At 46.1% G+C, this 13,094-nt stretch overlaps 2 protein-coding genes across 4 annotated transcripts; both read left to right on the top strand.

The window, feature by feature from the left end:
• The first annotated feature begins 2,218 nt into the window (after positions 1-2,218).
• RPL26 (ribosomal protein L26) lies at positions 2,219-7,494 on the top strand. Its single transcript, XM_043903797.1, has 4 exons — positions 2,219-2,507; positions 3,872-4,044; positions 5,104-5,244; positions 7,323-7,494. The coding sequence occupies exons 1-4, from the start codon at positions 2,360-2,362 to the stop codon at positions 7,449-7,451; spliced, it is 591 nt and encodes a 196-aa protein (XP_043759732.1). The 5' UTR covers positions 2,219-2,359; the 3' UTR covers positions 7,452-7,494.
• Positions 7,495-7,647: 153 nt separating this feature from the next.
• KRBA2 (KRAB-A domain containing 2) lies at positions 7,648-12,788 on the top strand. Of its 3 annotated transcripts, none has more exons than XM_043903796.1 (4): positions 7,648-8,989; positions 10,160-10,384; positions 10,785-10,970; positions 11,405-12,788. In XM_043903796.1, exons 3-4 carry the CDS (start codon positions 10,937-10,939, stop codon positions 12,655-12,657), a joined length of 1,287 nt encoding a protein of 428 aa, XP_043759731.1. In that variant the 5' UTR covers positions 7,648-8,989; positions 10,160-10,384; positions 10,785-10,936; the 3' UTR covers positions 12,658-12,788. The 3 variants fall into 3 exon arrangements, with proteins under 3 accessions (XP_043759731.1, XP_043759729.1, XP_043759730.1); XM_043903794.1 differs by having other exon boundaries at positions 10,160-10,668; XM_043903795.1 differs by having other exon boundaries at positions 10,160-10,668; positions 10,762-10,970.
• Positions 12,789-13,094: the final 306 nt, after the last annotated feature.

Here is a 13,094-nt window from a genome sequence, read left to right as displayed (position 1 = left end):
TGACAGTCCAGTGGTTAAGGCTCAACAACAACAACAAAAGGACTCATGTAAGAACAATGTGGAGAGAGAGGGCAGCCAGGCGAGGTGGCCCAGAGGATCAAGTGGGGTGGAGCCATGACACCCAACAGACACTTGTGAAGATAAACAGACCATAACTAGGCTACCAGTCATCTCCCTCTGTGGGTACAATTTCCATCCATCTTCATAAAGTGATTATGCTTCCATGTGGTGGGCTTAGGTTTAATTACGAGGACTGTGTTGCATGGAGAGAAGGAGGTAAAGAGGCCTGAAAGGGTTGGGTGACGGCGAAGAATGATGAGCAAGCTGAAGAAGCAGAGAAGACCTTGGTGGGAAGAGAGGAAGATGATGATGAGACCTGAAGAAGAGATAAGAAGAAAGAGAAGCAGGTAAGACCGTAGAGACCAGAAAGGAAGGCAAGTAGGAAAGCAGGTGCCTTCAGAGGCTCCCATGACTATCCACATGCAACTCAAACTCAGCTCAACCCCAGAACCCCATGGGCTCCTGTCTGAATGCCTCTCATGCCAGCCACAAGGACCTGGCTCCTGGAGACACTGTGTCATGGACTTCACACCTCCCTGCCTTCCCTCAAGCTATTCCCACTGCCTCTAGGAGCTAATTTTTTTTAAAAAATTATCTATTTTTAATTGGAGGGCAATTGCTTTACAATGTTGTGTTGGTTTCTGCCATACATCAACAGGAGGAGCTAATTGTAACATTCTTCAAAAGTCAGTCAAGGGTGACTTCACCCCAGGTCTTCCCTGACCGCGGAGTCCTCTTCTGTTCTCCAAGCACAGAAACACCTAAGGGCAGCTGGGCTCAGTGAGCGCTTTTCTGGGTTTCTGTGGTGGTTGATTTCCTTGTTTCTCTCTCCTCTTAGACAGTGAGCTTCCTGCAGGCAGAAGCTTTGACTAATTTCATTTTGCAACTCCAGTGTGCAACTCTAGGCTGGCCCCATAAAAGATGTTCCATGAACATTTGTTGAAAAGAATTGCAGCAGAGGAATTCTGCTCTCCCTAAATTTTTGAATTACAAATAAAATCCTGGACTGTATCGTCACAGCATATTTAAGAACAAAACTATTTTTAAATCATGAAAGCACACGTTCTTGCGACTTCTCTGGTGGTCCAGGGGTTAAGACTCTGAGCTTCCACTGCAGCGAGTGAAGGTTCTTATCCCTGGTCAGAGAACTAAGATCCCACATGCCACAGGTGTAGCCAAAAAAAAAAACCCCCACAATCTTGACTGACTCCCCTGTGGCTCTCAAGGATATGATTTCTCACTCTGACGTGACCCAACGGGTTCTTACATTTCAGGCCCGCTTAGGGAATTACCAGAAGGAGCGGAAGCCAGCCTGCAGGGGTTTGTCTATAACCTATGGGTTCTCTACAACCTTGCACGAGCTCCTCTCACTTCTCCGTGGCTCAGCGTCCCCATCTGTGATATGGAACAACAATACCAGGATTACAAGACTCTGGTAGATTAAAGGAGTTAAAAATGCAGTGAGTGCCCCCAGGACTCTGCAAGCTCAGAGTCTTAAGCATCGTGAAACGTGTGTCTTCCCTCCTGTGACACCTGTATTATTCACTCAACAGAAACCGGTCCCTTACCAGGTGCGCGGCCGGACGCCCGGCGGGAGTTCACCCTGCACTGCAATCCTTTTGCAGGGGAGCGCACCCCTTAGGCCTGCTTCCATCAGATCCTGAACTGAATGAATGCAAGCGGTAAAATGAGAAAAAGGGCACAGCTATCAGCGTGGAGAGGCTTCCTCACGTCGCGCTCCTTCAAGGTGTGGCCTCGGACCAGCACCCCCGGCATCACCTGGGAACGCGTTAGAAACCCGGGTTCAGTGCTATTTTCCCGGGGTTGTGGGGACAGACTTGCGGCCCAAGTCCTCGAAGGCCCCTCGCTGGCGGGAGCCGAATCTCTGGCGGCCCCGCGACAGACTCCGCACACTCGGCTGTGTTCAAGCGGCAGCCCGCGCCGGGCTGTAGCTGGTTACGCGACACGAATAGACAGGCCCACGGCCTTTGCCTGGGATGTCCAGGTAACCGAGGTGACCAGCTAGCTGGAGTTCCAGCGCCACCTGGCGGTCAAATATAGGACTCTCCCGCCTGGTATTCGAGAGTGAAGGGACACAGGTCCCTGGGGCCGCTCACTTCCTCAACACCCTCCACGACAGTAAGACCCCGAACAGCTCCCACCACTCGCCCGGGAACTATCGTTCCCAGAGGACACAGCTGCAGAATCCAGGACTCCCACCGGAGGCTCCAGGACCTGGAGAAAAGTTTTGCAGTCCCTCGCAGTTCCCCTCCGAGCCACGAGACGGCGCTAGCCATCGATGTTTTCCCAATTTCCTCTCCGCGTTCAAACTCCGCGCCTCTCTTGCTCAGGAAACATCGATCTCGCGAGATTTTGCGGAAACGTACAGAACCGGAAGCAGCCTGCAGATCTCTTCCCTTCTGTGGCCATCGCTGAAGCGCCGGCGGGTAAGTGTTTCCCGGGACGAAGCGTATAATCCACAACCATCTGTTCACGGGCACGGTGGCTTTCGACCCGGAGTGCCCCAGTACTGTTCCGGAGGCCGAGTAGCAGCCAGGGAGGGGGGCCAGGATGGTCTTGGCTTTTCTCCTAAGCTCAAGGGCTGCCGGGCCGGAGGAAGGAGGAGGAAAGAGGGTTTTGAGACTTGGAAACGGGAGCTGAAGGGGAGAGAGCCTGTGGCGATGGTGTCTAGTCTGGGCAGAATAGTTTCCTAAAGAATGGTCTTGGGTAGTTTCTTGGTAAAATTTTCAGGCCTCGCACGCCCATTGGAAGACTTTTTGGACCCGAGTTCTGTGCGTTTTCCAGGTTCGGGATATAGGGCCTGATTTCATTCATTTGGGAGGAGACTTAATCTGCAGGCTCCGTTCCGTAGATTAACGTTGATTGGTTTTTCTGAAACGTGGTAATACGTTTGAATTGAGTTGTCAAGTCTCCTTTACCCTAGTTAACAGAGATATAAGCACTGTCTTAGCTTTCTTACGCGGTAATTACGGAGTTTGGGTTTCCCTGGTGGCTAAGACGGTAAAGAATCCGCCCGCAATGCAGGAGACCGGGTTCGACCCCAGCATCGGGAAGATCTGAAGAAGGGAATGGCTGGTTAGGCACTCTAGTGTTCTTGCCTAGAAGAATTCCATTAACAGCGGAGCCTGGCAGGCTACAGTCCGTGGGGTCACAAAGAGTCGGACACGACTGAGCGACTAATACATGGAATTTGAGAGTGTAAACAAAAAGGTTAATTCCAATAGGTCTGTGGGCTATGGGAAATTCTTCTATTCTGTAATTAATTTTAAAAATCCCAGGGAGAAGGCGAGGGTGGGATGTTCAGAAAAAACAGCATTGAAACAAGTATACTATCAAGGGTGAAACAGATCACCAGCCCAGGTTGGATGCATGAGACAAGTGCTCAGGGCTGGTGCACTGGGAAGACCCAGAGGGATGGGATGGAGAGGGAGGCGGGAGGGGGGATCGGGATGGGGAACACATGTAAATCCATGGCTGATTCATGTTAATGTATGGCAAAAACCACTACAATATTGTAATTAGCCTCCAACTAATAAAAATAAATGGAAAAAATAAAATAGTGCAATCAGAAAAAAAGATAAAATGAATAGCTATGGCTATGTGAATAAAAATAAATAAATAAATAAAAATTCCAGTAAAGCAATTCAGCTCAAGCAGGTTTTGAAGTTAATGTGACAGGTTTTGTGAGCATTGTAAACTTTCAAGATGAAATTGTTGCAGCTACTTGTTTGTAAACTGAGTGAGATTTTGGTCCTTTAAGGGTTTACACCTCTTTTAACTTTTTATTTAGCCAAAATGAAGTTCAATCCCTTTGTGACTTCTGACCGAAGCAAGAATCGAAAGAGGCATTTCAATGCGCCTTCCCACATTCGCAGGAAAATTATGTCTTCTCCTCTTTCTAAAGAGCTAAGGCAGAAGTACAACGTTCGATCCATGCCCATCCGAAAGGATGATGAAGTTCAGGTATGTGCCGGTTTTCAGGTCATCTTGTCGAACATCCTGCACTTTATTAACACACCATGGGTTGAAACGTAAACTGCTTTTTTCACCGTTACTCTTTGGTGAAAATCTGTTGTCCCAAGCATCAGATGCAGTCGTGATAAAAGAAAGATGGTTTGGAACCAGAACATTGGCTTGGGATTATCTTTTTCTGGGTATGTTTGGTCATTAGAGAGGCATTTGAGAACCAGTAAACAAGTTTGTGTCTAAATCAAAATTCAGATACACAAGTTCCAGGGAACTAGCAGTCTGGGTGTTAAGACTGCACTCCCAATGCAGGGGACACGGTTAAGTGAGAGCTTCCATAAATTCTAGCTGTAACCTGCAGCTAGTGATTAATAAAAAGATTTAAAGCCATCTCTTAAGCAGCTTCCATGTTACCAGCATTTCATGAGGTAAACAGCTGTTTTTCGCTCCTGAGCTGGTGCTAAAATTGCTGGTAGATTTGAGAGGCCATCTTCTGCTTCCAAGATATTTTAATCTGAGAAAGTCTGTGATTGGGAAGAAGCATCTATTCAGAAACACTGTGGCTGGCTGAGGATCATCAGGAAGAGAATGATATGATGTTGGTTAACCTTTGGGAGAGAATTGGCCTGTTCCTGAAGTATTAGCTGCTGCTCATGCTCTGGCATTTAGTTGGACCCTTTAGTAGGTTGTGAATTTAAATACTTGTGGCCTTTTCCCTTTGAAGTGACAGTTTCCTTGTCAACTGGTACCAAAAAACAAGGTGGGCTTGTTGCTCATTTTTAACCCTGAAACAAGTCCACCACTGCTGGTGGCCCATCAGTTGTAGAGATGTACTGTCCATCACTGTAGTTTATATGGGGCATAGTTTACTTGCAGGTTAGTTGAAGCCAGAGAGGGAATTATTGGCACATTTCCATTGACCGTTAGGTCTTTCAAAATTGGAAGGTCCTGTATGTGTATATGATAGAATGAGGTTTACCTGATTCATAGATTTACTGGTTTACAAGTTTGATGTTCCTTTATCCGCATATATGTTACTTCTGAATTTGCATTTAGGTTGTACGAGGGCACTACAAAGGGCAGCAAATTGGCAAAGTAGTCCAGGTGTACAGGAAGAAATACGTCATCTACATTGAACGAGTGCAGCGGGAGAAGGCTAACGGCACAACTGTCCATGTGGGCATTCACCCCAGCAAGGTGGGTGTTTTTGAGAATGCTTGAGATGGGAGAAAGAAATTACAGCAATCGCTCACAAATGTGACTGCTTGTTTACAGAAATAGATTTTAGGTGTTCTGGAAATCAGTCTTAAAGCCAGTACTATTTTTTTCTGAAATCAAGGTGTCTTTAACAGTTATCCTGTATGTATGTATATGTAATGTACCTTTTCCTTAAAAAGTATTGGTAAGCTGATTGATCAATCTAACAATGAATAGATCTTAAAATCTAGGAAATAGGGTAATGTTTAGATGCTATGGAGGCCATACCCTGTGTATTAAACAGAATTGAGTAAGCTGTAAGGAAAGTAGGTCTTAAGCCATTTGCAGATCTAGAGCTCAGAGACTAGATTCATTGATAGAAGATACAGTCTAATTCTCCTGTCCTTGACTTCAATGTGGATTCTCCAATACTGCTTTCTCTTGAAAGGTAATAAATGCACTTGGTGCCTGTTCAAATACTGAGGTGTTGGTTTTTTAAGATCTTGAGTTGGCACCATAAATCTAATCTTGAGACTACACAAAAGTCGAAAGACTAATACATCTGTTGCTTTATCTTTCACCTGGAATTCACAGCTACCATTTTCTTTCCCTTCTTCCTACCCCTCCAGTGGATTACAAACATCAATGACAGAGTGCATCTCCTAAGAGCAAGGGCTTTCCCACTCTACTACAAGCTTATTTTTGCCCCTAGGACTGGATCAGCTGCTGTCAAGGTCACCAATACAGTGTTTTCTGAACTTAATGTAGTGTTTGACACCATTGATCTCTTTGACTTACCTTCATCTCTTATTCCAAACACACCTCAATATCCAGTTAACAATTTTGCATTTCAACTTGGATATCTAATCAATATCTCAAACCCAACATGTTTAAACTACTGGCTTATTTTATTCGTGAATCCTCTTGCTCATAGTAGTCTGCTACCAACACTGTGTGACAGGTCTGTCCTTCTCAACTGCTTAGGCCAGCATGTCATTACTGATTGTTGACTGCTGTCACATTATATTCCAGAATCCTGTCTGCTTGTTACCGTCAGCGTGGCCTACAAGGCTCATCTCCAGGGACTTCCCTGGTGGTCCAGTGGCTAAGACTGTGCTTCCAGTGCAGGGGGCACGGGTTCGTTCCCTGGTTGGGGATACTAGATCCCGCGTGCCACAACTAAGACCTGGCGCAACCATACAAAGTTCACTCAGCAGCTGCTACTTGGTTTCACTCTCCATATTCTAGTCTGCTGGCCTCTTTACTGTTCCTGTAACTATGCTACTGTGTGGTGGTTGGCAGCATCCACCTGGCAGCTTCACAGAATTGGATATTCTGTTTCCTAGTCTACTGAAGCAGAATTTGGGGGTGGGAACAAGGGGTCTATTTTAACAAGCCCTTCAGACACTCAGATCTGAGAAATACCTATTAAACTTGGAAGTTATCCTGCCTCTGGACTTGAATGTTTGCTGTTCTCTTTGAAACACTTCTGCCTTTTCAGGTCTCTGTTCAAGCCCTTTTCTTGGGGCCTGCCTGACATTGATAACAATTTAACCCCTTTCCTCCAGCATTTCATCTCATTAAATATAACCTCCATGGTAGTCGAGATTGTCCTTTGGTCACTATGCTGAATCCCCAGATCTTGTTCACTGCTATCTTCTTCCTTCCTTCCTAACACTAAAATCTTCATAATCTGCATACCTTTAGTGACAAATCTGTTGGAATTTAATTTCCAGACTTACGGGACTAAAGATACTGTGGAAATAAAAATGTGTATGACTTAATTAGCTTATAAAACTGGGGTGAGAGGAGTGGAACTGTTGAAATACATTGCAGTAGAAGCAGCTGGTTTTTATCACAGGAGACGTGAGAAGAACCACCAGTGCCACACTGCCTTCTCTGTGGGCTGAACATTAGTGAACATTTAAGTCAGGTTTGTTTGGGGGTAAAGAATCATTTCTAGCACTTAAGCAATCCACTCCCACAAGTGGGAGACTGAATGTTGGACCTTCCCATGTGTTCTGTATTGGTGATTGTTTAAAGCTTATAAAGTTTTTTTTTTTCTTATTTGTCTGCAGGTGGTTATCACCAGACTAAAACTGGACAAAGACCGCAAAAAGATCCTCGAACGTAAAGCCAAATCTCGCCAAGTAGGAAAGGAAAAGGGCAAATATAAGGAAGAAACAATTGAGAAGATGCAGGAATAAAGTCATCTTGTCTACAACTTTCATTAAAAACTGTTAAAATGAAGAGTCTTTATGTGTGGTGCTTTGGGACAAGGCCTGGTTGGTTTTCAAGGAAGTTCTGGTGATGTTAGCTGTCTAGGGGCAGACCATCCTTATCTGGTGGCTTGATTCCACTAATGAAAAGTACCGTTTGGAAAAAGCTGGATTTTTAATCAATTTTGAACACCTAATAATATTGGACTAACAGTAATTTTTTAAAATTTTATTTTTTTTAAAAAAAGCAGGAAGAAGCAGGGTAGGGATGCAGCGAAATACCCTAGTGCCCCTTTTACCACCTTGTTTTCTGCACTGTTGTTGAGTGAGTGGTGTCAGGCCAAAAGATCTTTAACTTAAAATCTGAGGGCAAAAGTACTCACCTAAAAAGCAGCTTCTCCGAGAGGAGGAAGTGATGCAGTGCAGGATTAGTTGTTGGCAACACTTGTGCCGCCGCCCTTCCTCACTTTAAGCATATAAACGTGCTTTACGTGCTGGAGGCGAGCACTTACTTATCTTGGAGCCTTAACAACAACGTAGGGAAAGAGATGACCAATTTTGCTGCCGCCAGAGGCCCTAGTCGGTGTCTGCCTTAGCCAAGGTCACACCTCGACCTGTCCCAGATCTCACCTCAAGAATTTCACCGCGTCTCAGTCGAGAATATGGCCCGCCGGTGTATCTTTGAGCGCTCCCTCGGGAGGGGCGGGGCTTCCTGTCGGCGCGGAGCTGCTTCCGGCGCATCGGTCCGCCCGGAGCCGCTAGCGCTCTTGGGCAGGAGGGGCCCGGACAGCTCGCGACCTTGTGCTCCTGGTTCATCTCTTTCTTCTTCCGGGCCTCCCTCTCTTGCAAAAATCCCTAGCTCGGTCTCCTCCCCCGGCCTGGCTCTTTCATTCAATCGGGGGAGTAGGCGGGTCCCGATTGCCGAGAGAAACCCGCGGGCAACGGGGCGAGGTGTTGCGGAGTTGGGACTCGGGACCACACAAAGGACCTGATGCCCGAGCCAGGTCTTCAGGAATAAGCGGGAGGTTGTTTTATTTAAGGTGCAGGGCACTGTGCTAAATGCTTTACCCACATTATCACAACTGTAGTGATGTAGACTAGCATTCTCCCCATTCTATTGTGGAAGCTGAAGCCTCAGTAACTTTGCTCCGCTTATTCAGTAAGTGATGAGTCAGAAATCGACTTCCCAAGCCTAGACTCAACCATACCTCTGCACTGTCTCTCTACTATACTGTAAGCCGACTGACATATTCTTTGAACATCTTTTGTTCAGCTCTGTAATCGTGGGCCCTCTGAGGGGATACAGCGAGATAGAAGCCCAGCCTCTGTCTTCTAGGTTGTATACACCTGAACCAGTTGACTAAAAAGGCAAAGCGCTCCAGTGAGTGGTGCCGGCTGTTCAGAGGAGGGACAGACAGATGGCAATCAGAGTGCGTCAAGAAGAATGCTGACCTGAGCTGGGTGTGATTTGGAAGATCAATGGAAGAACATTCCAGGTCGGGGGCAGCCAAAGCAAAGACTCACAGGTGAGTGAGGAAGGAGGATCTTTCCAGTTTTCTGTGAACAAGCTCATTTGTCAGTTACCCCACCAGAACAGATCACACCAGGAAGCTGGCCGCCTTTCTTTGGGCCTCGTTTTTTTCATTCTGCTTTAGAACAGGTGTTGAAAACTCAGTTAACTACAGGGGTGGGCTGTTAAGGTGACAAAGTTAGTAGCTGGCTTAGAGACTGGGAAGCCAGAGAGTGTGGACTGTCCAAAAGGAGCTACTGCCTCTCCCCTGGAGACAGATGTTGCCAAGTCAAACAGCTCCCAGTGTGACTGGATCGTCCCATTTTTCAAGAAAGCTAGAAATCTAGATTTTTAAATGAACTCCCCAGTCTGTAAATATAGGTAACTCATCCAATTAAAAAAAAAAAAAAAGCAAACAAACACTGGGTAGGCTAACCAAAATATGTCTATTAGCCAAATGTGACTCTCTGGCTATAGAATTTCATGGGATTGGGTAAGGACCATTTCGCATGTTGAAGACTGAGATTTTTCCATCTGAATTATTTCCAGCCTGTCTTCATTCCTTTATAGGATGGAGACCAGACTCTTCCTTCCTGTGTAGTTCGCTGAGGGCCTCAAATAGCAGCCAGAGCAGCCAGTTTCTGAGAGATGCTGGTTTCAGTGAGGAGTCTAGGAGCTCTTCCTGGTTTGCATTGACCATCTTGTGGTTTCAAGTGTCTTCTAAGGACGTAGGATGATAATACATAATCCTTGGGAAACAAAGCCCCATGTCAGTGATTATATGGGACTAGTGGATGAAACCTTTTTTTTTAACTGAAGGACTTTTGAGAGCCATTAAAATGTCCGTTTGCATTGAGAATGTGGAGTTCAGGTTTAAAGAGTATTTTACAAACATTCTGTTTCTTTGATTTCTAAAATGCATATTTTTCACATTTTAAAAATCTGGATGTGTTCATTTAATGTAGGGTCTCTGTTTTTCCTGTGAAAAGAAAATTGTCATTAAGTCAGCAGTTTCAATGTCAGAAGTGTCTTTAGAATCAGGAATGTCATGTAGTTAACCAATGATGCCAAGCAAGGAAATCCGAAATCTTTTTAGTGGAGGACATTCAGGACCGGAATCAAGCTTTGCTTAACTGAGACTCTTGCTCAGAGCTTTTAAATGTTTCCATCTTTCTCTGCTTCTTAGGATTCTGCCCTGGCCCTCGGGTTTTCATCTGATGGCTGGCATCTTGGGGATCTTGTTTTCGTAAGATTGTTGGAATTCCTGTGATCATCATATGAAGGCTTCCCCTGGCCTCATCACATCCCATATCCTGGAGTTGTCCTAAGGAACCTTGGTTTAGACACCCGAGTATCAAGTTCTCTTCCGGAGGAATTCTCCAGTCTTGGTGGCATGTGGACCCCATTTGGGGTAACTCTTTGGCATGATAATCTGACACAGCTGTCTATCCCCAGGTGTAATTTGTCCATTTTTGAAAACTGGCCCTGCTGCCTCTTTTCAGAACCATTAACCCTGTACCTGGAAGTGTCTCCTAACCTTGGGGTGCTCAAGTTCAGTTGGACACTCTGCTTCATTCTGGAAAAAAAATATGTGGGCTCCGGCTCAGGCAGCATCAAGACAGGCCAGGCCTGCAGACCCTCCAAGAGGACAAAACCCCTCTTCCTCACTGTAGAGCTGGATTCATCTTACTGGATGTGAGACCTTTCCTCTACCCTGTTATCTTTTCTTCTGTGTGATAATCACATGCTCACATTCAGTCATGCATGTGGGTATGCCTTTTTTCCCAGAACCTCCATGGTCTCTTCCACAGTTCTGCTGCAGCTGCTCCTCAGCCCAGGCCCCAAGGCACAGCAATCCCTGTGGAAGTAGATGATGTCATCTGGGGAGGCAGCAACATTTGAGGATCTGACCAAAGACTGGAAGTATTAGGAAGCCCCTCAGAAGGACTGCAGCAGAGGCATAATGCTGAACAGTTACGAGAATGTGGTCCCTCAGGGTAAGGACTCAGTCTTCATTTACTAACCCTGTGTACAACTGACAGGGAAAAGTCATCATTTAAAAAAATCCCAGGACTTCCCTGGAGGTCCATTGGTTAGGACTTTGTGCTTCTACTGCAGGTGGTGCAGTTTCCATCCTATTTGCCACAATTAAAGATCCTGTATGCAGCAACTAAGACTGGGTGCAGCCAAAATAAACAAATACTTTGAATTTTTTTAAATAAAATTCTGTTGACATGCTCTTGTTTTGAATGACCCTAGTGGGCTTTCTGGGTATTTTTATTCTGTTCCTGCTTTATACCAGCATGCTAGTATCTGTCTTCCATATCTTCAAAAATCAGATGAAAGAATTATGGGGAACCTTGGCGGAAAAGTGTTCCAGGTGGCATATCATGAAATTCAACTTTGTTCGCTTCTTTCTCCATCTCTTTAGGAGACTTCTTAGAATTCTCCATGACACCACAGAGAGCTGGAAATAATCCCCCTGGTGTTTCAAGTCCAAGTGAAACAGAAACGGACATAAGTACCATGAGAGAAAAGTTTCTCACCAGTGTGACCAAGTTGGTAGAAAGCAAAAGTTACAACAGCAAGGTATTTTCCAAAGAAAAGTACTTTCAAACAATTAAGGAAGTCAAAGAAGCTAAAGAGAAGGGGAAGAAGTCATCACGTGATTATCGCCGTGCAGCAAAATATGATGTGATTTCTGTAGAAGGCACAGAGAAACTCATAGAGGCTGCTCACCGAGAACGAGATCGAATACGGTATTACGTACACAAGGAAGAGTTGTTTGACATCCTTCATGACACACATCTCAATATTGGCCATGGCGGGCGGACACGCATGCTCAAGGAGCTGCAAGGCAAATATGGGAATGTCACCAAAGAAGTCATTGTCTTATATCTGACTCTGTGTAAACAGTGCCACCAGAAGAACCCAGTACCCAAGAGAGGCCTTGCACCCAAGCCCATGGCATGTAAGGACAATGACTCCAGATGCCAAGTTGAAATCCTTGATATGCAGTCAAATGCTGATGGGGAATTCAAGTTCATTTTGTATTACCAGGACCACTTAACCAAGTTCATTATTTTACGGCCATTAAAAGCAAAGCAGGCCCATGAGGTAGTCAGTGTCCTGTTGGATATTTTCACAATTCTTGGTCCACCCAGCGTGTTAGAATCTGACAGCGGCATAGAGTTCACAAACCAGGTTGTTAATGAGCTCAATGAGGTATGGCCAGACCTAAAGATTGTCCTTGGTAAATCCCACCCTGGCCAAGGCCAGGGCTTCCTGGAGCGAGCAAGCCGTGATGTCAAGACCATGCTGAGTGCCTGGATGCAGAGTAACCACTCCTGTCATTGGACCGAAGGCCTGCGATTCATGCAGATGGTGAGGAATCAGGCCTTTGATGGTTCCTTGCAGCAGAGTCCGTATGAGGCAATGTTTGGTTGTAAAGCCAAATTTGGACTCTATTCCTCACATTTGCCCCGGGAAACCGTGGCTGTTTTACACACAGAGGAGGAGCTAGAAATTGCTGAAGAACAACTGGAAAGCAGCCTCTGGGTCAGGCAGGAAGAGAGGGCTGAGGTTGGAGCAGACCGGTCTGACATGGACGAGGACGTCGATCCCACACCTCTCGAAGCCTCGGAGCCCAGCACCTCCCAGGCGGCCTCAGGTCTCTCCCAGTGAACAGACATCTGCTGGTGGCCGCTGGGTGCCTCTGGGTGCCGTAGAGCCACCTGAGAGCTGTAGCCAAGACCCCAGATGAAAGGAGTGAAGGCCGCTCTCTCAGGAGCGCTGTTCTTGGTAGTCCTGGGTCAGAGGGGACGGTGGCTCCAGTCTCTGATCTCACCTGCCCTAACACATTCCCACAAACCTGGAGGCTTAAAACAGAACTTTGGGGACTTCCCTGGCAGTCCAGGGTTGAGACTGTGAGCTCTCAATGCAGGGGGAGCAGGTTTGATCCTTGGTTGGGGAACTAGGATCCTGCATGCTGAGGACACAGCCAAAATTAAAAAAAAAAAAAAGATTAAAAAAAAAACTTTCTTCTCAGTCCTAGAGGCCAGAGGTCTGAAATCAGGGTGTTGGCAGGGTTCATTCCTTCTGGAGGCGCCAAGAGAGAATCC

The sequence above is a fragment of the Cervus elaphus genome, chromosome 5 (genome assembly GCF_910594005.1).
Source record: "Cervus elaphus chromosome 5, mCerEla1.1, whole genome shotgun sequence".
Classification (NCBI taxonomy): domain Eukaryota; kingdom Metazoa; phylum Chordata; class Mammalia; order Artiodactyla; family Cervidae; genus Cervus; species Cervus elaphus.
This window is presented reverse-complemented; position numbering and strand designations above follow the sequence as displayed.

Coding starts and splice junctions, on each gene's coding strand:
- RPL26 (XM_043903797.1), top strand. CDS start 2,360: ATGTTTTCCCAATTTCCTCTCCGCGTTCAAACTCCGCGCCTCTCTTGC. Junction 2,508..3,871: donor CATCGCTGAAGCGCCGGCGG/GTAAGTGTTTCC, acceptor CTTTTTATTTAG/CCAAAATGAAGTTCAATCCC. Junction 5,245..7,322: donor TGGGCATTCACCCCAGCAAG/GTGGGTGTTTTT, acceptor ATTTGTCTGCAG/GTGGTTATCACCAGACTAAA.
- KRBA2 (XM_043903796.1), top strand. CDS start 10,937: ATGCTGAACAGTTACGAGAATGTGGTCCCTCAGG. Junction 10,971..11,404: donor CGAGAATGTGGTCCCTCAGG/GTAAGGACTCAG, acceptor CCATCTCTTTAG/GAGACTTCTTAGAATTCTCC.